The sequence below is a fragment of the Zootoca vivipara genome, chromosome 13 (assembly GCF_963506605.1).
Source record: "Zootoca vivipara chromosome 13, rZooViv1.1, whole genome shotgun sequence".
NCBI classification, from domain to species: domain Eukaryota; kingdom Metazoa; phylum Chordata; class Lepidosauria; order Squamata; family Lacertidae; genus Zootoca; species Zootoca vivipara.
The window spans coordinates 45,445,034-45,471,917 of NC_083288.1; the positions used below are offsets into that span (position 1 = coordinate 45,445,034).

At 43.4% G+C, this 26,884-nt stretch overlaps 1 protein-coding gene across 1 annotated transcript in view; it reads left to right on the forward strand.

Moving 5' to 3' along the window:
• The window catches only part of LOC118094647 (M1-specific T cell receptor alpha chain-like), a 76,592-nt gene extending 51,465 nt beyond the window's left edge, over positions 1-25,127 (forward strand). Inside the window, exons 6-8 of the mRNA XM_060281347.1 lie at positions 22,775-23,050; positions 23,785-23,832; positions 25,021-25,127. Of these exons, the coding sequence (XP_060137330.1) occupies positions 22,775-23,050; positions 23,785-23,832; positions 25,021-25,127 (431 nt within the window). The remainder of the gene's footprint in view (positions 1-22,774; positions 23,051-23,784; positions 23,833-25,020) is intronic.
• The last annotated feature ends 1,757 nt before the right edge of the window (positions 25,128-26,884 follow it).

Consider the following 26,884-nt stretch of genomic DNA (forward strand, 5'->3'; position numbering starts at 1 on the left):
CAGAACTGTAAATAAACCCAAAATGGTTTTACTCAAAGGATTAAGGGATTAACAGGGCTGCAAATGAAGCAGGCAGTGTATTCCAACATCAGACTGCATTGGAAACAGTGGAAATATATGGATAACTTCCCACTCTGTTACAATATTAGACTTTCGGGCAGAACAACAAAAGGAGCAGGCCAGGGCAGATAGGCAGGTTCATTGCTGCAACCCAGAAGAATGGTTTGTATGCAACGTATTTCCCAATATGCAGATAGCCACAGATGTTGCACTGTATGAGTTTACGCCAGGGTTTCCCAAACTTGGGTGTCCAGCTGTTTTCGGACTACAACTCACATCATCCCTATCTAGCAGGACCAGTGGTCAGGGATGATGGGAATTGTAGTCGACAAACAGCTGGAGATCCAAGATTGGGAAACCGTAGTTTACACTAAAGTGAAAATCACAGTGTGGATCAAGGTCAGAAAATGACATTTGGATCTGGGACAAGATTGCTTGTCCTGTCCTGTAAGATTGTTTTGTTTCCTTGAAATCAACCACACATGCAAAATACATTTCCTCCTTTTACCATTCCGCTCTTCGGGCTTATTTGCACCCTTGTTTGCCCATCTTTCCCCCCCTATCTTTAGTGCTGAATCAGCAAAAACAGCATTGATGTTTCCAGGAATTGCAGTTCAAATGTAGAACTAAAGAGCAGGTTTTCTGGGGTGAAGTGGCAGAAGTGTGGGCAAGCCCTCCATTTCATTCTTGCACCAGTTTTCTTATATGCTGGACTTATTTTTTTTTGTTAAGGCAGGAAGCACTGTGAGTATACTAGTGGCACTTACAAGCTAACCTTTGGAAGTGGAACTAAACTGTTTGTGACTCCAAGTAAGTTTCAGCTGTTGACTCCTTCCATTCTGCAGGAAAGTAGCGTCATAAGAATATCCCCCAAGACTCTTGCACCTGCAAGTAGAGATGGGTGTTGAATTCTGCTCAGTTTGCATTTCTAGATGAATCTACCTAATTCGCACACCCTAAAGCAGTGTGTGAACTGAAACACAACCATCCTTTGAAAGGAGCACTGCTTCAAAATTTGCAACCGAGTACCAGAATGAATATTCGTGGCATAGCTGCCAACTTTCCCCTTTTTTTAAGGGAAATTTCCATATTCCGAATAGGATTCCTCGTGAGAAAAGGGAAAAGTTGACAGCTATGAATGGTAAAGTAAATGAGTAAAATGAGAGTAGAAACACAGGCAGTCTCCTTCAGCATTAGATTCAAAAATCAAATTTTATTAAACGGTCAGAGACCAAATCAACTCATACAACTATTCAACAAAGGATAACACAGAAATAAACAGAGGACAATTTCAATACAAATTAGGCCATAACAACACTTTAAAATTAAAGGACATAGATAAAATTAGATATTTGCATTCGCCTGCGTATTGACATTGGAAAGCTCTTGTTTCCTGCGTCTAATAGCAGAGACACAGAATTTGGCAACATTGATCGTAATTTCAGGGACCTTGTCTTCTACCAAGGCTCTCAGACATTGGGATACTGGTTCATTTTTAAGCTTTTGTAAGGCTGGCGTGATAAAGGTCAGGCGTAGATCCTCGTAGAAACTGCGGTGCAGCAATACATGCAAATTTGTTTCCACTCCTGATGAGCCACATGGGCAAACGCGTGACTCATACGGTTTACCCTCATACCTGCCTAGCAACAGGGCGGAGGGCAACACATTAAATCTGGCCAAAGTAAAGGAATGTCTATACTTGGGTATTTGCAGTTTTGCCAGGTAATTTGCGGGTGAGAACCCTCTCCCAAAATCTCTTATTGTGGCATGTTTGTCCATTTTGCCCATATGACACTGCAGCTCCACATCCCTAATACGTTGGAGCACTTGACTCTCTCGTATCCTGCCACAACCAAGATCTGTGGAGAAAATCCCAAGCTTCTTATCTTTTCGAACAGGGAAACTTTCCAGCTAGAATGATAGGTGTCTAACAATGTTAAAGGTGCCAACCCAGCCGGGAAGAAGATAAGTTTTAACCAGTAGTGTATCTTTAAGATCCACAGCCGCGCGTTAACGGGTAGTTGTCCAACTTCTAAGCAGATGGCTATATTAGATACACCGGGGGGGGGGATCACCAATAGACAGCGGTAGGATTTGGTTCGAAATGCCTCCACCGGCGCGAAATTTTTAAAACTCAGCATTAGATTGTGTTGGAAACAATGGATAACTTTTCATGCTACTACAATGTTCGACTTAGAGGCAGGGCAGGTAGGAAGTGGTGTTGTTCTTTGTGCAAAGTATTCTCCAATATGTGCACTCTCACACATGTTGCATTGCATGAGTTTATGCTAAAGGGGAAATCACTGTGTAAATTTTGGAAACAAGGTGACATTTGGATCTGGGACAATGTTGCTTGTCGTGCCACGTAAGTTTGTTTTGTTTGCTCAAAAGCAGCTACATTCCCCCCCCCCAAAAAAAATCAGTTAATTCCTTCATTTTCTGTTTTGCTTGCATTATTGCTTTAAAAAGCAATATTTTTCCAGTAGTGCCTTTATGCTTTTCCATAAAAATATAAATAAATGATCCATGTGCAGCAGAGCTGAAATAAACATTGAAGAAAATTCACTAGTGATGATTTAGATGGCCACAGACCTTTTCTCAATCATTTTATTATTGTTTGGGCTTGTGAACATTTCACCCATGGGGGAGTTAAGTAAAAGGCAGCTATGCCTTGGATTCTGTAAGTTGATATGGCATATTGTCATCCTACAAGGCTTCCACACATTTTAGATTACAAAGTAGTTCTCTGTGTGGGATTTCAAAAATAGAAAGTGAAAATGATTTCAAATTCTGTGGCCCCACTAAAACGCGGTTAATGGTTTGAATCTGGTCACGTAGTGAAGAACTTCCTGTCTTGTTTACTGAGAACAGAAGAGGTAAACCAACCAGTCCAGGAAGATTATTATTTTTAATTTAAAAATAATGAGTTGCCTACAGCTGTGCAAGAAACATTATGGAGTTGTTGTTTTGTAATGGAGGAGAAGGCTATCATGTTGGCTATGTGCCACCTTCAATATCAGAGGAAGTATGCCTCTGAATATTAGTTACTGGGTTCATAAGTCAGAAAGTGCTCTGCTCCTGTTTGTGATTGAGCACTTGTTAGGGGAGAAATTAAATTTTCTTTATATTTTAATGCTAAACTACATAATTCACACTTATTGAATTTTCATAAGGCTTTTTTAAAAAATCATGAATTGATGCAGACATGTAAAGAGGTGAAGTTAAGACTGGAAAAATTAGAAACTAGGAGAAACCGAAATTGACATGGCATGGTTGGCGTTTCACCCGCTATGCACCTCTGTCGCTCCTCCCACTTTTGCTTTGGTCCCACGCACTTTATGCCTCTGGCCTCACTCACCATTGGCCTGGAAAGTTGCCCATCAGGGAATGTGGTCCTCAGGCTGAAAACATGGATAGCTGATATACAGGGGAATGTTTCTGAGAGAGGAAGTAGTCCCCGAGGGTCCTGCTGGGTTTTTGTAATGGCCTGTATGACTGTGAATAGTGGAGGCTCCAATTACAAAATCACTTTCGGAAAAGGCACGAGATTGGTTGTGGAGCCAAGTAAGTCATTTTCAATCTATGAGAAACATGAGTGTGTATTTTATATGTGCTCAGTATGCCCTCCAGCCAGCAGAAATATCATTTCAAAAGATGCATTCTGGATCAGACTGAAAGTTCTATCTAATCCAGGGTTGGAGGACCTGTGGCTGTCAAGATATCGTTGGACTCCAGCTCCCATCATCCCCAACCAGATGGCTAATGGCCTGGGTGATGGGAGCTTTAGTTTGACAACATCTAAACAGCTGCCGGCCCCCCACTCCTGCAAAATGAGACCTCCAAGGATGATAGAGAGCTCCCTGCTTCCACCTGCAAAGGTGCTTTCCCCAGCATGCTCCTTCTGTATCTGCTTCTCCCATGGAAATTGAGTGTTTCAGGCATGGGACATGCTAAATGCTCACTTGCCGCTTCTGGGGAAATTAGAGAAAGACCATAGCTCAGTTGTAGAGTATTTGCTTTGCATGCAGAAGGTCCCAGGGTCAATCCCCAGCATCTCTGGGAAGGATTGGACACCTTCTGTGCCTGAAAGCCTGGAGAGCCATTGTCAATCAGGTGTTGTACTATATCTTCCATCCCCCTTCATCGTTGGCCATCCTGGCTGGGACTACTGGAAACTGGAGTCCAGTAATGTTTGTAGAGACACATTCCGCATCTCTAGTGTGGGTAATTCTGAGCGAGATGGACCAATACTGGAATAGGTGGCTCCTGCGTTTCTAAGAGTGTGGGCAATGTGTTCTATAGTCTCTCTGTTGTCTAATAGACACCAGAGCAGTAGATATCAAGGATCTTTTATTTGTGATCTGCTCCCTATCACATCCCACCAGAAATGCTGGTGGTGTGGTGTCTTTCCACTACAGCAAGTGTGAGGAATCTTTGAACCTCCATAGGTTGCTGAACTACAGCTCCCATCTTCTCTGGCCATTGGCCATGCTTGGTGGGGCTGACAGAAGTTGTAGTTTGGCAGTATTTGGTGGGCCAAAGATTCCACAGTCAGCCTCCTGGTAGATCTTTTTTGTGACAAAACGTGCTGCTTTGGTTTCCAGCAAAGGCAAAACACACCTGCTGGGTTTTTGCTATGGCTAATCTTACTGTGTGAATACTGGGAACTTCAAGTTGGTTTTCGGGGAAGGAACAAGATTAGTGGTGGAGCCAAGTAAGTAATGTAAGCTACTTTCTAGAAGTAGATTATACAGGTAGCCTTGCTGGAGCCATTAAGGTTGCAGTTCTAACCATATTTACTGGAAGGTACATCCCACTGAATTCAATGGGACTTACTTCTGAGTCGTCATGTTTGGGATTGTGCTGTTGGCCAAATATTTTGTTTCTGCCTCGCACAGCTTACAGAAATTACTTGAAGGTTCCCTTGTCGTTTGCCCCTAGACCACATATGCCTCCTTAGATTCAAACTTCACATAATGTTCTCCTTGTATGTTGTCCAGAGGGAAAATTACTTGATTTTGGAATTGTGACCCTACCTGATTTACAATTTTCAAAACAATATGTGAACCAAAACACAGCTTTCATTCATAATTGAAAATTCTCTGAATTCTCCACACAGGTCATTCTGATTTATTTTTTTAAAGAGTTTTATTTCTAAAGAGCTGTCAGCTTTTCCAGATGCTTCTCTGCCTGTACCTTCAATAGACGTTAGAGTCTGGGGAACATTAGCAGTCAATGTTTATGTCCATACCAGGAAAAGCAGGTGTGGGAAATCTGTGCCACCCTAGACAATGTTGACAACAGTTCCTATCATCCCCAACCATTGGCTATGCTGGCTGGGCTTGATGGGAATTGTAGTCCCCAAAAAGGACGTGGAGGGCACAGGTTTGCCATCCCTGTCTTATGTTATCACCTTCAGCTCTTGGTTTTGTGCGCTCCTTGAGCCTGGGCAGTTTTTGTCAAAGCAGGAAACATTGTGGGGATGGCAGTGGCAGCAGGAAGGTAACCTTTGGAAAGGGGACTAAACTGGTGGTGACACCAAGTAAGTTTTAGCCTTTAATTCATTTCATTTTGTGACTGTGGGCGATCGGGATCCCCTTCCCTAACCGAAGACAACCAATTAAACTTGGTCTGGTGTACAATGCAGGGCTAGTCCATAGAGCAGCTCCCTCCAAACTTGAACTCTGCAGGCGCTTTGGACTACAACTCCCATCAACCTCAGCCAGCGCAGCCAATCATCAGGGATGATGGGAGTCATAGTCTAGATTATTATTTTTAATTTTTTTTAAAAAAATGAGTTGCCTACAGCTGTGCAGGAAACATTGTGGAGCTGTTGTTTTGTAATGGAGGAGAAGGCTATCATGTTGGCTATGTGCCACCTTCAATATCAGAGGAAGTATGCCTCTGAATATTAGCTACTGGGTTCATAAGTCAGAAAGTGCTTTGGAACTGTTTGTGATTGAGCACTGTGAGACCAGGATGCGGGACTAGACGGGCTGTTGACCTAATGCAACAGGACTCTTCATATATTCTCCACCACAGCCATCAAATCTAACTAAAATGCAATCTACTTTTTTAAGATAATCTCTACCCAATTCCCAACAGTTCTACTTGCTTTAAGGCCACAATGACAGCTTAGCAGCATTCATCCCACCTCTGCTACAATCCCAGACAGAATACATGAATGCCATGTGGTTGCAGAAGTGTAAAGAAATGTGACTTTAGATTTACGGTAGGAACAGTTGCATAATTTCAGTCATGGGGACTAGAGGCTTACTTTTTTAAAAAAGAAAGAAAGCTGAGATGGGAACCCCTAAAATGGGGAGGACTTTATTGTCAAGGCAGGAAGCACTGTGGGTCTAGCAGTGGCTACACTAAGCTCACCTTTGGAAGTGGAACGAAGCTGGTTGTGACACCAAGTAGGTTTTAGCCTTTAATTCATTTCATTTTGTGACTGTGAGCGATCGGGATCCCCTTCCCTAACCAAACACAGCCAATTAAACTTGGTCTGATACGTACAATGCAGGGCTAGTCCATAGAGCAGCTTCCTCCAAACTTGAACTCTGAAGGCGCTTTGGACTACAACTCCCATCAACCTCAGCCAATCATCAGGGATGATGGGAGTCATAGTCTACTACCATCTGGGAGACACCAGGTACCCCATGATCGCTGCCCTATATTATTCCTTAGCACAGGCACCCCCAAACTTCGGCCCTCCAGATGTTTTGGACTACAATTCCCATCATCCCTGACCACTGGTCCTGTTAGCTAGGGATCATGGGAGTTGTAGGCCAAAACATCTGGAGGGCTGCAGTTTGGGGATGCCTGCCTTAGCACTTTCTCCTCTTAAGTCTCCCTGGGTCACTTTTTGTCAAGGCAGGAAACACTGTGGCTATATCAGTGGATCCTGGAAAGTAGCTTTCGGAAGTGGAACCCGACTGGTGGCGACACCAAGTACGTTTCAGCTCTTAATCCCTTTTGTTTTGGATGGGTGGCGATTGGGAATACTATTCCCCACACAAATGCCGCATGCAAAACTTTGACTTATAGAATCATATGCAAGTTGAACTCAGAAATGCAGCGTCAATCCCTAGAGCAGCAGTCTCTAACCATGTGTCCTCCAGGGGTCGTTGGACTGCAAGTCACATCAGACCCAGACACTAAGGGTCAAGGATGATGGGAGTTGTAGTCCAACATCATCTGCAGAGCCACAGGTCTCCCCACCCCTTGTTCTAGAGGTTTTTGAGTGACATTGAATCACTGTGCGTATCCAATCCAAACAAGGTGGTTTTTGGTAAAGGGACTGTCCTGAAAGTGAATCCCAGTAAGTATCATGGTTCATATTATTTGTTCATGATATTATGGTGATGGTGAGAGTTACTAACAGTTAAGGGCAGCTGCAGATGAATAATCACAGTGATGGCTGGGGGAAGGAAAGCCTTTTCTGTCTACTGCCCTGCATAGCTGTCAAATTCTCCCTTTTTTAAGGGAGATTCCCTTATGCTGAATAGGCTTCCTCACGAGAAAAGGGAAAACTTGATAGCTATGCTTCCCTGTCCTGCCATTTTGAAAATACTAGACTTTAACCTTGACCATGAGAATGTAAGAATTGTTTTATTGCAGGGTGGGGAGGCTGTGACCCTGCAGATGTTTCCGGGCTACAGTTCCATAGCTGCCAAGTTTTCCCTTTTCTCGTGAGGAAGCCTATTCAGCATAAGGGAAAATCCCTTTAAAAAGGGGATAACTTGGCAGCTATGTACAGTTCCCACCCTAATTGACCATGCAATAGCCCAAGCAGTGTTAATCCATAGATCCATAGATTTCCTAAGCTTGTGCCCTTGCACCAGGTGTTGTCAAATTACAACTCCCATGAGACCTAGCTGCCATGCCCAAGGGTCAAGGGTGATGGGAGTTGTAGTCCAACACCATCTGGAAAGACATAGGCTCCCTTTCCCTCTTCTAGAGGTTTTTGAGAGACTTTGAATCACTGTGGGAATACAGTGGAAACAATGTGATCTTTGGCAAAGGGACTAAACTGAAGGTGAATCCCAGTAAGTATCATGTTGTTGTTTAGTCATTTAGTCGTGTCCGACTCTTTGTGACCCCGTGGACCAGAGCACACCAGGCACTCCTGTCTTCCACTGCCTCCCGCAGTTTGGTCAAACTCATGTTGGTAGCTTCGAGAACACTGTCCAACCATCTCATCCTCTGTCATCCCCTTCTCCTTGTATCCTCAATCTTTCCCAGCATCAGGGTCTTTTCCAATGAGTCTTCTCTTCTCATGAGGTGGCCAAAGTATTGGAGCCTCAGCTTCACGATCTGTCCTTCTAGTGAGCACTCAGGGCTGATTTCCTTCAGAATGGATAGGTTTGATCTTCTTGCAGTCATAGTTCATTTTATTTGTGGATGATTCCGTGTGTGGAACATCTGTGTCTATAAGTTAAGGGTATCTGCAGATGACCCAGTGATCCCCATGCTGTTGTTTTAGCAACAAATCTTGTTGAGGAAAGGAAATCCTGTTCAGCCTAACACACTACTGTGTCATCTTGAATATGCTAGTATTTATTAACACTTACCCTGGCTATGAGAATGTCAGAATTGTTTTATTGCAAGGGTGAGGAGCCCGTGTCCCTCCAGAGATTGCTGGACTCCCATCATCTCTTACCATTGGTTATGCTGTCTGAGGCTTATGGGAGTTGGAATCCAACCACATTTTTTGTGGGGCACAGGACTTAATTCTGAATTGAGGGGGCTTAGGTCCCAAGGGGAAGCGGATAGAAGAGTAAATCTCATATAGAGGAATTCCACCATTCCTTTCTTGAAAAGAAGCAAGGAAAGCTCTCTCCCTAGAACCCAGACTGGGAGTTGAACTGCATAGGATCAAAGGAAGGTTTAGAGGAGCACAACCAGTTGGGTCACACTGGGCACTGCAGGGGATGCAACAACTATTATTTAGAATGTCAGGAAATATCTGCAGGACACCAGATACCCTTCTTGTCCTAGACCAGGGGGGGCCAACTCCCAAGAGACTGCGATCTACTCACAGAGTTAAAAACTGGTAGTGGTCTACCCCCTTTTTTGGAGTTCAGGTCAAAGTTGTTGAGTTTTTTTCAGGGAGGAGGTAAAATGTTGAGCTTTTTTTAGGGGAGCCACAGATGTTCAGCTTCTTTGGGGGGGACCCAATGATCTACTAGTGATCTACCACAGACATCCAGTGATCTACTGGTAGATCACGATCTACCTGTTGGACATGCCTGTCCTAGACTATCTCCACCCTCTGTGTGCTTCTTCTGCCTGGGTATTTTTTGTCAAGAAAGGAAACACTGTGGGTCTTCCAGTAGTAACTGGAAAGTAACCTTTGGTAGTGGGACAAGACTGATTGTGACACCAAGTAAGTTTCCATCTTTAATTCCTTCCATTTTGCATGTGTAATGAACCAGATTACCTCCATCCTTCCCCGAACAAAGGCAGCCCCCCTTACCACAAACCTAGTCTTCAGGTTGGGCTTAGGGGGGCAATCAGGAACATAGTGCTAGTCCCTAGAGCAGCTCCCTCCAACCTTGACCTCCCCAGGTGCTTATGACTACAACTCCCATCAGCCTCAGCTAACCCAGTTGTAGCCCCAATATAATTTGGAGGACACCAGCTGCCTCATATTGCCTGCCCTATAATATCTATTAGCACGTTCAACTCTTAATTTTGTGTGTTTCTTGTGAGTGAGCCATATTTGTCAATGGAGGAAACACTCTGTGTGTTCAGTGGGTCCTTCAAAGTAATCTTTGTAAATGGGACTAGACTGGCGGTGACACCAAGTTAGTTATAGTTCTTAATCTCTTAAATTCTGGGTGTATGGCAGTTTGGGTTACACCTCTTCATCCAAGTGCAACACCAAAACCTAGTCTTACATTGCCATAAATAGGTTGAGATTAGGGGGAAGACCAGAAATACTGTGTTGGTTCACACAACAGCTATGCCTAGCTAACCTTGTGTGCTCCAGGGGTTCCTGGACTACAACTCCCATTAGCCCCAGTCACCATGTCCCATGGTCATGGGTGATGGGAGTTGTAGTCCAACACCATCTGGAAAGACACGTTCCCTGTCCCTCTTCTAGAGGTTTTTGTGAGGCATTGAATCACTGTGGGAATGTAGCTGGAAATAAGGTGATATTTGGAAAAGGAACTATCCTGAAGGTGAATCCCAGTAAGTGTTAAGGCTCACTTAAGTTGTGTTTGATGTCAAATCCAGGTGGGGGGAGATGTGTGTGACCAACAGTCACCATGAAAATGCAAGAATGGTTTTATTTGGCTCTGGAACAGAATCACATAGCATCGGTATCTGACAATCAGAAAATGTTGTAAGTCCATCCCTATACCAGAGATGGGGAACTTGTGGTTCTTCAAATGATGTTGGATTACAGCTCACATCAGCCCCTGTCAGCATGGCTAATCCAGGGGTGATGAAGGTTGCAGTCCAGCAATATCTAGAGGACACCAGGTTCTCCTCCCTGTCCTACGCTACCCTTTCTCATGTCCAGCTCTTTGCTCTGTGTGCTCTTTGTGGATGGACATTTTTTGTCAAGGCAGGAAACACTGTGGGTCTTCCACTGGTTATGGAAAAGTAACCTTTGGAAGTGGAACAAGACTGGTTGTGACACCAAGTAAGTTTCAAGCCTTAATTCCTTCCATGTGCGACTAGGGTTGCCAGACTCAATAGAGGACAGGACTTTTGTGCCTTTAATTGCCCTGCTCTCTTTTGAGTCTGGAAACCTTAAAGAGAAACCAGCAGACCCTTTGTTTAATTTCCAAGCAAAGGGTCTGCTGGTTTCTCTTTAAGGTTTCCAGACTCAAAAGCGAGCAGGGCAATTAAAGGCACAGAAGTCCTGTCCTCTATTGAGTCTGGCAACCCTATGTGTGACAGATCAGTATACCTTCCCCCTTCTCCAAACAAATGCAACCTCCAAAACTTGGTCCGGGTTGAGTGGAGCAACCAGGAACACAATATTAGTATGTGGAGCATCTTTGTCGAACCTTGAATCCTCCAGTTGCTTTGGACCATGACTCCCATCCGCATCATCCAGCAGGATGATAGAAGATGTGGTCCAATCTAGGAGATACCACGTTCACCATCCCTGCCCTATACTATCCCTGAGCACATTCAACTCTGTACACTCCTTGTGCCTGGGCAATTTTTATCAAGGCAGGAAGCACTGTGCGCCTACTGCTGGTAACTGGAAAGTAATATTTGGCAGTGGGACTAGGCTAATTGTGACACCAGGTAAATTTAAACCCTCATTTATTTTCATTTTGTGAGTGTGACAGATCAGAATACCCCCCTCTTCCTCATCCAAATGCAACCCTCTAAATTTGAAATTGTGTTACCCTGTGTATTTTTCACCGTGAACACCTCCCTCATTCTCTTAGAATGACAATGGTACCCACTTGAGAGCTGCTGGAACTTTTGGCGAGTTCTAGCTGGGAAAAAGCCCTGGTCAAGTTGAGCTTCACAGAGCAACCAAGAAGGCAGTCTTTAACAGCTTTCTCTAACCTTTTTTTTGCCCTCTGGGGGATTTTGTAGTCCAACAGCTCAACCCAGCATGGCCAATGGTCAGGGATGATGGGAGTTGCAGCTGAAAACATTGTGAATTCCCTCAAACCGTTAACATACCATTGGAGTCCCATGCCGACTCTCTTCCCTTCGAAACACACCTATATTTACATAGTTCCAGCACCACAGATAATGTAGGCATTGGCTACCAGCCAGCATTTAAGCAACCATCCTGTTGCCTGCAGATAGCCAACATTTTGCCCTCAAAATGTTGCAGGGCTCCAGGTAGTCAATGTAGACACTGACTCCCATCAGCACCAGCCAGCTGACTCTGTTATTTAGGTTGGGGTGGGGAAACTGCTAATCTTGCTGGACTTTGTTTGCTATCATCCTGGCCATTGGACACGCCAGCTGAAGCAGGTGGGAGTTGGGAATCCAACACCATTTGGAGGGCTGTGGGTTTCTCACCCCTGCTCAGACCTTGAAAGAGATGTGCTTTGCTCAGTGGTGGACGTTGGGGTTTCAAATATCTCTGCTATGCTTCAAATTGGTTGATGTAAGTAAGAATAAAAGTCCATTCAATTAAACCTTTGACTTGTAGCTGCTGGGATGGACAGGGTAGGATAGATTAGTCTAACTAAGCCTTACCTATCTCTTACATTCTGTCCTCCTCCTCCCCTTTTTTATTACCCCAAAGATATTTTTACACACACACACACAACCCACTCCGTTGCACCATAATGCATGTCAATGAACTCTCAGACAGCCACCATTTTGTAGAGATGTGTCTCACAGTGCTGAAAATGTTGGTTGGAAAAAGATATTTGGAAGTGGGACCAAGCTTGTGATTATTCCTGGTGAGTCGACATTGCTGTTTACAGTGGCATTTAAAGAAACTGGATTTGGGTGTTTTTATGGGATTCTTTTTCATGATTTGTTCCGTATTGAGATTTTCTGATTATGCCAATACATTGTCCCTACTCTGTTTATCTTTGTGGGATAATTCTTTATTCTTGATACAACCTAATTGAGAACATTTCTTCTTCTTCTTAAAAAAACAAAAACAAAAAACTGGTTTGAAGTCACATTTAATTTCAATTTATGATTATGCTATCCAATGGTAGAGTAGACCCATTGAAATAAATGGATTTCCTCTATGGCTAAGATATTACACTGTGTGCTTGTATTTACCACTTTATTAGGTGTCTTGCCCTCCAGATATTCCTGAACTTCTGCTCCCATAACACCCAGCAAGCATGGCCAATGGCCGGGGATGATGGGAGTTGTAGTTTAGCAGCAGCTGGAGGGACAAAGGTTCCTCACCTCAGACCACAGGACAAAGAGTTTAACCGCTATTTTGTAAAGGTGCATCTCACAGTGCTTACAACTGCTAGTGGGAAACCCACATTTGGAAGTGGCACCAGACTAGTAGTACTTCCTGGTAAGCAGAGACTTTTTACATTTTCTCATGTTAATTTCCTCATAGTAATCATGGCACACCATTATTTACCCCAGTGGATGTGTTATTTGCCTCAACAGCATGACATAGTCCAATCTACCGATTGGATGGAGGCATCTAATATCCATGAGTCATGAGCCAATGTCAACCATACTCTACGATCACAGCCATGGACTTGTGTAACGTAACTACATTAATTTCAGTAGGTCTAGTCTGAGTATGACCCAAAGTTTGTTTGACGTAACTTCCAAATAGATATCTGAGCGCCTTGAAAAGGAAAAGCCGATGGGCAACCGGCTGTATATATGTTGTTATATCTCTGGTGCAAAGGACCAGGAAAATGCCTGGGGCCCATAAGAAGGGCGCCATTTTGTAAAGGTACATATCACAGTGCTAACACTGCTGGTGGATTTGGTAAACTTGCATTTGGAAGTGGGACCAAACTAGTAATACTCCCTGGTAAGATGACACTTCTTCGTTTTCACATATTGTCATGTTTAAGGTATTCATGGTAGATCATTATCTGCCTTGGTATGTTGCTTCCATATATTGCATGACACTATCATGAGCATTCTTTACAAATTGGATGGAAGCACCTACTGTCAGTGATATCCAATGTTAGTCATACTTAGAACACACCACCGGAAATCAATGGACTTTTGTAATTGAATTGCATCGATTTCAATGAGTCTACTCTGAGTATTGTTCACTTGACTATCACCCAATGTAAATTGGCATTAACTTCCAGAGAAGGTATACAACTGCATTAAAAGAAACAACACCTTTGAGATAAAAAGAACTGGGCTTTGGGATGGATAATCGACAGTATATCTGTCTGTTATATCATATCTCTGACTGCTAGGTGCCAGTTCTGTGTCTGTGGGATTGTTATTTTAAAATAGCAACCTACTGAGGGAAGACTGAGAGGAGATATGATATAAATAACTTTCCCTACATGCTCAGAAATTGTTTTTTCAAACGTACCATAAGAACAGTGGCTACTAAAAATGATTTAAATTCCATGTATTCATCCACATGCGCTCCATTATATTTTAAACTTAGAGAGGCCCACGAACATACGTATTTTAATGAATTGACTTTTGTACAACTCCAGAAAGTTTTTACAGAGTTATGATTAAAGACAATAAACTCTGCTATTAGAACGTGTTTGTATTAGAGGATGCCCTGAATTAGAGGACCTTACGCATTATATGTTACGTTGTCCTTTATACAGTGATGCGAGAGAATGGTTTTTGACACCTATAATGACAAGGTCCCCTCGTCAGAATCCTTCTGATATGATTCTTTATCTCCTTGCAGACACAGATAAATATGTGACCTGGCGTGTAGCACTTTTTGCAACTGCCGCCAGTAAAATTAGAAAAAAATATATTGCTGAGGTAGCTAGTAACTGTAAAGGAGATGAATTTATCTGACCCCATCCATACCAAGATGCATTTCTCTCACCAAAGTTGTACACAATTATCAATTGTATTGTTTAATATTTCTTTTAATACATCAGTGGCCATGTGATTATTTTAGTTTATAAATTTTATTATTTAATATTTCAATTGGTATATTAAAGTGTTTCCATAGCTTTGTGCTGATTAGGTCATGTTTTGGTAATGTAAATGTTCTAAGTTTTGTACCAAATTTGTATATATTTTACTGAATGACATTGTATACATTGCAGCAGCCTTAGACCAAAAGCAATAAACTTGATACCGATACCGATATGATAGCCATCTTCAAATATCTGAAGGGCTGTCACATGGAGGATGGAGAAAGCTTGTTTTCTCCTGCTCTGGAAGATAGGACTCGAACCGATGGTTTCAAGTTGCAGGAAGGGAGATTCTGACTAGACAGACAGAAAACCTTTCTGACAGTAAGAGCTGTTCGACAGTGGAACAGTCTCCCTCAGGAGGCTGTGGACTCTCCATCCTTGGATGGTCATCTGTCATGGATGCTTTTTGAAGCTCAGTGGTAAATCTTTCCTTCTGAAACATGACTAGATATTCACAACCACCACCGTGTAGCACCAACAGAGCAGGCAACACGATGCATTCAAGTCTTACAAGTCCACCATTTTGTAGAGGTACATATTATGGTGTTAATAGTGGATGGGGAAAATTCATATTTGGCAGTGGGACCACGCTTGCAATTGTTCCTGGTAAGCTGGCATTTCTGTTGCTGCCACTGTTTAAGAACACTTGACTGTAACGTTAAAAAAACTTTTATATATATATATATATATATATATATATATATATATATATATATATTCATTTATTCCTTAACACAGTTGGGCAGAAAACTGGATTTTCTTGTCACACTGTGTTCTAAGTGGCTCTTCATTTTTGATCCTTGAGGGATCCAAAATGAAACCTGGGTTTTTGTTATACATGAAATCAATGTGTCTATGGAGGAACTGGCACCAAATTATTATTTGGAGCGGGGACCAAACTGATTGTTAAACCAAGTAAGTCAAGTACAGGAAACTTTCTAGTTGGCAGGCGAGCCATTTTGGCCCAGATCTTGGAAATGCACCAGATACATATTTAATGACCACTTATCAGAACAATATGGATTTTCTTTAGCCTGTTTTGACCTTTCACTCTCCAGGGGAAAATGTGCCAAGCATAATATTTTAAAAAAACTCCCTGAAAAAACTCAACAACTTTGACCTGAACCCCCCCCCCAAATCGGTCTTCCTCCTTCCTAAAAAAAGTTCAACAACTTTGACCTGAACCCCAAAAAGTGGAGTAGATCACTGCCAATTTTTTAACTCTGTGAGTAGATCTCAGTTTCTTGGGAGTTGGCCACCCCTGATCTAGATCATGAACTCACTGCAACTCCCATCATTCCTCACCATTGGCCATACTAGCTAGGGTTGATGGGAGATGGAATCCAGCATCTGGAAGGATCACATATTCCCTATCCCTGACCTAGATTCCTTAAGTCATTTGAGATCTACTTCATATATGCCATTTTATGCTGCATGGGGACAACTGCTGTTAACTCTCTAGGTTTCCTTAGGTGGAAGGCTGGATCTGCCCCATATCTAGAACATGGGCATAATGTTCCTGACCTAAATTGTAAAAAATATAAACTACACAGATTGCTGCTGTGAACATGCAGGCTACAATGTATGTAAGTTTTCCAGAAGACGAATTTAGCAGGTAACACTACCTGTTCCAACATTGTGTAAAGGTGTGTCTCATAGTGTTAACAGTGGTGGATGGAATAAACCCATATTTGGAAGTGGGACAAAACTTGTAATTCTCCCTAGTAAGTGAATTTCTTTATATATTTTTCCTTCTTCTTGTTTTTAAGCCATATTGATAGGATAGATCAGGGGTTCCCAAGCTTGAGTTTCCAGCCATTTCTGGACTACAACTCCCATCATCCCTGACCACTGGTCCTGCTAGCTAGGGATGGTGGGAGTTGTAGTCCAAAAACAGAAGGTGACCCAAGTTTGGAAACTCTTTTATTGATAGATAGATAGATAGATAGATAGATAGATAGATAGATGATAGATAGATAGATAGATAGATAGATAGATAGATAGATAGATAGAAAGAATTGAGAGGGGCATAAAAGTTACCTTTTAGAGAGTTACCTTTTGTCTTGATTCATAACACTGTCAACTGGGACTTTCTATTTTCAAGTTATGGTTACATTAATTTCCAGAGGACTCTGTTCTTATAGGCGGTGAGATTTCTATGCATTGTTATAGGTTCAGGGATGGAGAACCTGTGGCCCTCTAGCTGTTGGTCCCATCGCCCCTTACCATTGCCCATGTTGGCTGAGGCTGATGGGAGCTGGAGTCCAACATTATTTGGAGGACGACAGGTTCCCCTTTCCTGGGTTGGATATGTGTCAGTTCAATTAAACCTTTTAGACATTCAGTGCTAGGGGCTGGCAACAGGAACTGACTAACTCAATCATGTCCTCTTTATCACCTACCAGAAGGGACCTAACTGGTGTCAGTTTGCAATCATAATGTTGAGGTAAATGCAAAATTAGTCCTATGTCTACAGTATTCTGAGGAGGACAATGCTATTTAGTCTAAAGATGGCAAGGTTGAAAGTCTGGATTCAACCCTCATACATTTCAGTTGTAGAGCAAACCAGTTTGTTTTCTTTTTCTTTTATAGCAATGGTCTATTGCAGGCATCCCCAAACTTCGGCCCTCCAGATGTTTTGGACTACAATTCCCATCTTCCCCGACCATTGGTCCTGTTAGCTAGGGATCATGGGAGTTGTAGGCCAAAACATCTGGAGGGCCGCAGCTTGGGGATGCCTGGTCTATTGTTTTTCTTTCATATTCCCCTCCATGCAATAACAACCAAATGGGCAACTTGATTGATACATGTCAAGTCTCACAGAGCCACCATTTTGTAGAGATGTGTCTTACAGTGTTAACAATGTTGGTTGGTCTCAAATATTTGGAAGTGGGACCAAACTTGTTGTTACACCGGGTAAGTTAGCATTTCTGCCTATACTGGCATTATAGGAAACTTGGGTGTTCATTTTATGCACTTTTGTGGGGAACTTCTTGATTTGTTCTATAAAGCTCAGTCCTCTTTTTAGGGAGCCAGTATTTACTGGGAGTGTAACCTGGCTAGATATAACCTCTCTGAGTCTAATAAGGAGTGGATAGCATAATGTCTTTCTTGTCACTTGTAGCTGACCACTGTTGGGAGGAAGAATGTTAGCAGACCATTGCTGCCATATAAGATTGCAATGCTTATGTTCCTGTGTTCTTTACCACAACTACCACCATCAATACCACTCAATTCTCACATTAGGAAACTATTCAAATGGTGGTCACAGACAGTAGAAATTCACGTCATTCCATTTATTTAAAGACGTGTATTTATAAGAAGACGGGTGACCTATGCAGGTAATACAATTCTATTTGGGAGAGAGACAAGGTTGTCAGTGGGACATGGTGAGCAAATAACATTATTTACTTATTTTGGCCAAGATCCCAAAGGCTACTTTATGCATTCCCAAAGGCTTTGGATTCACCCTTTTAGATTTCCGTTTTCTTTTATTCATCTTAGAACAGTAGGCCCTATCACAAAGAAGTTGTGAAAATGTTCTGAAAAGTAGTTAGTGTTGGGTGGGAAGTAAGGAGTGTGGATGAAAACAAGCAAAAAACCCGTATCCAAACCACTCATTGGTCTGTTCTTTGGATCTCAGACTATTGATGGTTTTTTAGACTGCTTAGAACAGGGGTTAGAAAACTTTTTCAGCAGGGGGCCGGTCCCTTGTCCCTCAGACCTGGGGGGGGGACTATATTTTGAAAAAAAATATGAATAAATTCCTATGCCCCACAAATAACCCAGAGATGCATTTTAAATAAAATTCTACTCATGTAAAAACATGCTGATTCCCGGACCATCCACGGGCCGCCCCCGGGCCTTAGTTTGGGGACCCCTGGCTTAAAGCATCAGGTAGTACAAAATTAAACCTGGTTAGTCTGACACAAGGAGACATATATTGATCCATCCAACCATGTATTCTGTAGATTTGTTGATTTTTACCTTACCCATGAGTCTAAAACCTCTTGTAGATCAACAAATTTACAAGAGACTCAAAAGTGGACTTTCCATTCTGAAATATTATTTTTTTTTTTTAGTATAAAAAGTCCCCACAGGGTTCCAATAGCATGCCATCCAACAGGCTAAACCATGGCACACATCAGCTTCCATAGAACCACCATTTTGTACAGACGTGTCTCACAGTGATAACACTGCTGGATTTAAATTCACATTGGGAGGTGGGACTAGACTTGTAGTTACCCCTGGTAAGTTGACACTTCTGTTTGTGCTGGTTTTGAGGGAACGTGGAGAATGATGCAAAAATGTCTGTTATTTTCCTCCCTCCCCCCTTTATGCGCACAACTTTAATGCATTCTATAGTTCGGCCATTTTGGGGGGGTAGGAAGTTGTAATGTCATTTTCCGACCACACAGGCTCCAAAATGTTTTCCAAGCATTGGTCAGGCCCATTCATTCTGGTCCAGTCCACCACCTAATTATTAGAATTTTCAGCTACCCCAAAGCTCTGGTTGGCTTGCAGCCCCCTTACTACTGGATTTAGTACCTTTGGTTCCTTTGAACACTGCGTATAGTTAGCACTGTATGGGTTTTCTCTACCTCCTTGACAGAGCATTCGCACACTCATGCAGAAGAAGGCTCTTGACGGCTACTAGCCGCGATGGCTATATTCTGCCTCCACAACTGGAAAATACCAGTTTCTGGAAACCGCAGGAGGAGAGGGTGCTCTTGGGCTTGGATCCTCCTGCTTGTGGGTTTCCCACAGGTATCTAACTGGCTACTTTGGAAAGAGGAAGCTGGACTAGATGATCCAACAGGCTCTTCTTATGTTTTTAGACTCTCTGGAAATGCTTCAAACATTCAGAGATGCCCACCAAAATCCATAGGCAGCTCAAAGATAAGCAAACAGGGTTAATTTATTTTTTGTTTTTTTAAAATTTCTACCTTTTCTTAACTTCATTTGGTGACTTTCCCAAATCCCCCCATCTGAATTTCACTTCTTTCATCCTTAGCAGTTTCTAAAATTCATCTTATATCTAAATCATAATATTACTCATAATATTTACTCATATAAATACAAATAAAAATTTACTCATCATAGATCCTAAACATAAATTAAAATACAACATATAACTCCTATCTCTACTCCGATAGCCTATAACAACTTCCTTAAGAATTTCAAAACATTATATATTACAATATTTTTTCAAATATATTTTAAATTTCAAACAGGGTTAATTTAAAACCCTGCATATGTATATATTTATTTATGGAGCATTGGCAGCAGATTACGATAACTGTGTTAATCATAAATGGTGATAATAGATGGTGATGAATGAAGTGTGCATGCACACGAAAGCTCATACCATTGACAAACTTAGTTGGTCTCTAAGGTGCTACTGGAAGGAATTTTTTTTATTTTGTTTTGACTACGTCAGACAACACGGCTACTTACCTGTAACAGCAACATTGATGATGATTACATTGATGGTGTCGGCTGAGATTCAAAGAGCTAATGTAGCCACCCCAAGCCATTGCCAGCAGGACCTCTGTACCTTGCCCACCTGCCCTATTGATCCATAGAGAGATTGGGTGCACATGCAGCCCAACAGAGTTTCACCCAACACAGTTCAGCCAACTCATATGCAGACTGTTCCAGCCACCCATTGAGCCAAACCCTGGGGGGGCAGGACACAGAGAGAAGAGCATGGGTTATTTACAGTGCTATCAGAGTACACACACTGAAATGAATGGGCATGACTAACTTAGATCCATTAATTTCAGTGTACCTACTTTGACAAGAACTTAGCTGGATACATCCTTATGCTATTATGGCTTCACCCCTAAACATAAAGGTGGGAAGGGTTGGAGGTCCGTGTTACAGCATCTGCCTTGCATGCAAAATGCCCCCCTGTTCGATTCCAGTTGTGTCTTTAAGTAGGGCTGTCCTGCCTGAAATCCTGGAAAGGCGTATCAAGTTAGCATCAGCCTTACTGAGCTAGCTGGGCCATTGGCCTACCTTGGTTTGAGGTAGCTTCCTGTGCTCCCATGACGTTCCCTGTTAAGTCAAGATGTGTTTTTGTCATACCCTAACCCACTGGGTGACTTATGGAGGAACTGCTAACAAATTGTTGTTTGGAGGTGGGACTCAACTGAGTGTTAAACCAAGTAAGTCAAATATTGGAAACATTCAAATGGGGATGGAGCCATGGCTCAGTCCTAAAGCATCTGCTTTGCATGCAGAACATCCCTGGTTCAATCCCTTTCATCTCCAGGTAGGGCTGGGAGACTCTGGCCTGAAATAATAATAATAATAATAATAATAATAATAATAATAATAATAATAATAATATAATCCTGGATAACCTGCTGCCAGTCAGTGCAGACAGAACTGACTCAGATAAGGTAGCTTTCTGCAAGTGTGTCAGGGTGTGTGTGTGTGTGTGTGTGAGAGAGAGAGAGAGAGAGAGAGAGAGAGAGAGAGATAATATGCTCTGGAATATATTTGGATCCAGTTATTCTTCACTGTGCAAGAGGTGTATTCAGAATTAAGTATATTCGAATGAGAAGGGGAAATCATAGAGTTGGAAGGGACCAAAATGGTCATCAAGATCAACCTCCTGAAATGGAGGAATCACAGTGATGGGATGTCCGGGTATAGGGCGGTATATAAATCCAATAAATAAATAAAATGGCTTATGCAAAAATTCCAACCGTGCCCCAGTGTCCACATGGAATTCTGGACCATCCCTGTGCAGTACCATCCAATTCACCATTATGCATATTTTAAGCTTTAGTGTAGTTATTGGTGGGATTAGTCGTTGCTTGTCGGATGCTGACCCTGCAGTTGGTCTATAGCAGGTTTGGGGAACCGGTGGATACGCCTTCATCTCCTCACTGAACTGTAGAGAAGAGCTGTGGGTTGCCGTCATCCTCATAGCGAAACAACAACCCACAGAGGCCCACAGTGAGGTGTGAACTTTGTGGGTGCTTCTGGGAAATGGTTTCTGAGAGCTAGAGGAGTGTGCTCTCGGTTGCACTGAGCGAGAGTTCAATGGAGCAGACGGGGTCCTTCGGTGAAAACTTTTTGCCAGTTGCTCACTGCAGAACAATGCAGAACACGCATCTGCTCACTTGGTAATTGGTACTCAGAGCAAGCTGTTGAAACATACATTCCAACATATGCTTATTGAGAAGAATGGCTAACATAGAAGCATTAATTTCTCCATTTACTCTGGGCTGCATTCATTCCATACATTTATAGTGCTATGATACCTTTATTCCTGCATTGCGAGGTTGGTGGACTAGTTGGAGGTTCCTTCCAACTCTATGATTCATGATTCATCTTAAACAGTCTTAGGCCACGTTCACACCATGCTTTTATAGTAATGCCACTTTAAACTGTCATGGCTACCCCCCCCAAAGGATTCTGGGAGCTGTAGTTTGTTGAAGGTGCTGAGAGGTCTTAGCAGGCCCCCTTTTCCCCTCACAGAACTACAGTGTGTTGTTTAACCATCAGTCTCATTTTACAGGGAATGCTGGGTATTATAGCTCTGCGAGATGATCAGGGGATTCCTAGCAACTCTCTGCACCTTTACCAAACTTCAGCTCCCAGAATCCTTTGGGGGAAGCCATGGCGGTTTAAAGTGGCATCACTATAAATGCATGGTGTGAACGTGGCCTAAGACTTAGTTGGATGCAAACCTTTCTTCGGTTCGTTTATTCCAGGGATAAATGGAATCACTCCAGAATCTCCAGCTCCCTTAAGCCCACAGCCAGCATGGTCAATGCTAAGGGATGATGGAAGTCGGAATCTGGCAATATCTGGAGGGGCAGAGATTCTCTGCTACTGATTTATTCTGATATTTTCTTTGAAGATTATTGCTGAGTGGTGCATTTTTATATTCGTTTCCTTGAGTTTTCATTCTGAGATGCCTTGAATGCCTTTTTCTTGAAGGACGGGTGAAAGAGAGAGGGGAGATCATATGTAATTGGAGTCAGATTTTTGTGGAGTGGATGGATAATTTAATCCTGCCTCTCACCCACCCCTTTGCCCATTATTAGTATGGTATTGACTTTCGCGGCATATGCCAATTTCAGCTGCAGTTGCTAACTTCTGGTTATCTTTTGCTTCCCCCCATTCAGATCTTAAGACATCTGAGCCTTCCATCTACAAACTACAGCCATCCAAGGAAGGAGATAGAGACATTTCTGCCTGCCTTATCACCGACTATTTCCCTGCACCCATCACAGTGGGGGCTGATATAAATAATTCAGAGAAGGTCAATGGCTCAGTCGTCGTAGTGAAAGAAAATGGCAAGGAAACACCCAGCTATGGCACAGTGGTCTGGGGCAAAGGCAAAAAGGCTGGTGATTGTTATGCTGAGTACAATAACACGAGATTTCAACCGGAGTCGGCAGGTAAAAAGCAGACTGTGTAAATGTTTGCAAGCCAATTGGGTGATGAGCTGAAAATCTATATATTCTGCCTGGTCTTCAAAAAGTCTCAAGGAAGCTTACCATCCAAAATGCTAAAAAGCAATGAGGAGATAACCACAACCCAAAATAGCCATCAAAACAAAGGTCACATAAAGAAACATTCTTTAAAGCACATTATTTCAACCCAGAATAATTCTGCACTTTCTCAAGCATGCTGGAGACTGTAGCTCTGTGAGGAGTGATCTGTAGTGTCCCAGGATTATTTTTTGGGAAAGGATTGATTATTTGTGCTTTAACTGTCTGCAAAGACAAACCGGCCCAAGCAGAACAGTGGCGTGGAAGCATTTTTAGAAACAGTAGTTTTCTTCTTACCAACCACCTAAAACAATTCAGAGGGATTGTTGTGGCAAATTGTGGTGTACAGGGTGAAAGCTGCAATAGCTTCATCACCATCCTTGCTTCCTGAGGTCAAGGGATCAGGAAATTCAATCCCATCCTTTTGCCTCATATTTTGCTATATGCATGTTTCAGGCATGCTTTTCTTGCAACTTCTTTCTCTCCTTCCTTTCTCCATTCCCCCCCCCTTTTCCTTGTACTTTTCAAACTTCACTAAAAATTATATGAAAAAAAGAATAAAGGAAAGAGAATCAATGAAAACTGAAAATGTAATAATCCTTGATCACCATCATTAATGATCATTTCCATCATTGTTACAGAGGCTGCAACCACCTGCTCAGAAAAGACAACAGGCGGTTTTGAGACAGGTATGTGCAAAAAGAGATGTGCAATTTGACTGGGAACCGAATGAAAATCAAATCATAATCTTGCCTTAGGAATCACCCCCGTGAGCAAGTAGGGTCAACAACCAGCCATTCTGGCTTAGCTGTTTGTTTTAAAGTCTGTAGATTAGTTGCCAGAACTTGACTAAAGCAGACCCAGTGAGGATATTGAGGGGGGTGTATTCTACAACATGCCATTGGTGTAATAATAGCGCACTCTGGCCTAAAAAGAAAAGTAGGTTTGTTGCTTAAGAACATAAGAAGAGCCCGCTGGATCAGGCCAATGGCCCATCTAGTCCAGTATCCTTTTCACCCAGTGACTGAACTGCTGGGAAGCCAGCAAACAGGATTTGAGCACAGGAGCCCTCTCCTCTCCTGTGGTTTCCAGCAAGTGTTATTCAGAAGCATTTCTGCCTCCAGCTGTGGCAACAGGGTGTAGCCATTGTGGCTAGGAGCCATCTCCTTCATGCATCTGAGCAGGGCCGGTGCTAGGGTTTTTTGTGCCCTAGGCGAGATCACCTTCTGGTGCCCCCCCCCCCCTATTTCCCAGAGTTGTTGACCTTTTCTTAGAAAAAATAAAAGTGGAATAAAAAAATAAAAATAGAAAATAGAAAAAATAAAAAGTAGAAAAATAAAAATAAAAAATAAAAATAAAATAAAAAACAGCTGAGAGGCGCGACGAGGTGGCCCCAGGCTCGCGTTCCCCGCACGCCTCCGGTTGCACGGGGAGCACGAGCCTGGGGTCGCCTCCACTGTGCCTGTCAGCTGTTGAACGGCTTCAAGCCGCTCTCCGGAGGTGCACACGCCTTGGGATAGCTGCCTGAAGCCGCTCAACAGCTGACAGGCGCAGTGGAGGCGTCCCCAGGCAGCACCCCTCCATTTTGGCGCCCTAGGCAGCTGCCTAGTTTGCCTTAATGGACACGCCGGCCTTGCATCTGAGCACATTAATCCACTTTAATTCGGCCAACCTATATATGCCAGTTTGTGATTGAATCCCTCCCACGAAAATAGCGAGAGTCCAGAAGATACCTCGTTGCTTTTAAAACAACAACACTCATCGTCCAAATTGGCCATGAGTCCCCAAAGAAGACAGTAGCTTGCAAACGGACATCTGTTCTTTTTTGACATTTATTCTCTCTTTCTCTCTCTTCCCCCACCCTTTGTTTTAATCAGACGAGAGGTTGAATCTCCTCTCCCTCACCGTGCTAGGACTGCGAGTCATTTTCCTCAAGTGTGTTGCCTTCAACCTGCTGTTCACCTTCCACGCTTGGTCTAGCTGAGGTAAGCAAGGAACAGACTCACTTAAGAGTCCTGGCTGGGGCTGATGGGAGCTGTGCTCCAAAACATATCTGGTCAGTGAAGGTTGTCTTTGGAGCTCCGGCTTTTTTTCTAATACAGTGGCACCTCGGGTTAAGAACTTAATTTGTTCTGGAGGCAGGGCAGTCTTGAGTAGGTCGGGTGCCCTGGTGCTGAGGCACGGAGATCGCTCTGGTGCCCCCGCCCTCGCAGCGCGCAGCTCCGTGTCACCGGGACTATACCTAGAGCCGGCCCTGTCCGGAGGTCTGTTCTTAACCTGAAACTGTTCTTAACCTGAGACACCACTTTAGCTAATGGGGCCTCCCGCTGCTGCTGCCCTCGCCGCCGGTGCACAATTTCTGTTCTCATCCTGAAGCAAAGTTCTTAACCCGAGGTACTATTTCTGGGTTAGTGGAGTCTGTAACCTGAAGCGTCTGTACCCCAAGGACCACTGTATGATCTCCATATCTCACAGTGATTCACAGTTCACCACCAGTTGGGCTGCTGAGGAGCCCTCTCCCCACCCTACCCAGAAGGCCCCCCACCTGACATCATGATGATGTCGGTACTATGCCAGAGTTGACCTGCTGGACGGGAGTGGTCAACAAGGGACATGCAGGATTGAACTTTCCATTCACCAGCTGATGAGCAGAGGTGCCAATCCTTCTCTTTGCTGAGGTTTTGTTATGCCAGAGCATTCCCTACTGGCGAAGCTGCACAAGGCAGGACTGAGCCCCTCCCCCATCACCTAATGCCATCCGGTGGGCATGGTTTGGGGAAAGTGGTGTCGCAGGGCAAACTGGCAGGTTGACCTGCAGACTGGAGGTCCTCTCCACCTCTGTTCTGATGAATGGTGTTAGCCTAGAGCAGGCATGTGAAACCTGCGGCCCTCCAGATGTTTTGGCCTACAACTCCCATGATTCCTAGCTAGCAGGACCAGTGGTTGGGGAAGATGGGAATTGTAGTCCAAAACATCTGGAGGGCCGCAGGTTTGACATGCCTGGCCTAGAGGTACTTAGGGTTTGATTTTACATCCTCTTGGATTGAAGAACTGGATTAGTTATGGAAGCTTAATTTTTAGAATTCACTGCCTGAGATGGGGAGATAGTCAAATCCACAGAGGCTAAGAATTATCCTGAGGCTTTCAGTCCATGAAGGCCAAATGGGACCTTCAACCTGAGCAGTCGGCCCCTGGATACTGGATGGAGAGGGCTGATCTGTTCGTGGCCTTCACAAAGGCATTTGGCTGGGCAATGTTGCTTGCTGGAGGGGGGGGAATACTGGATTAAACAGACCCTCTAGATGTGGGACTACACCTCCCATCATCCCTGACCATTGCTCATGATGTCCGGGATTGGTGGGAGTTGGGCCTCGGTCCTGTATACCTGAAGGAGCGTCTCCACCCCCATCATTCAGCCCGGACACTGAGATCCAGCACCGAGGGCCTTCTGGCGGTTCCCTCATTGCGAGAGGTGAGGTTGCAGGGAACCAGACAGAGGGCCTTCTCAGTAGTGGCACCCACCCTGTGAAACGCCCTCCCAGCAGATGTCAAGACAATAAGCAATTATTTTACTTTTAGAAGACAACTGAAGGCAGCCCTGTTTAGGGAAGTTTTTAATGTTTGATGCTGTACTGTTTTTAATATTCGGTTGGAAGCCGCCCAGAGTGGCTGGGGAAACCCAGCCAGATGGGCGGGGTATAAATAATAAATTATTTTTTATATATTATTATTGTTGTTGTT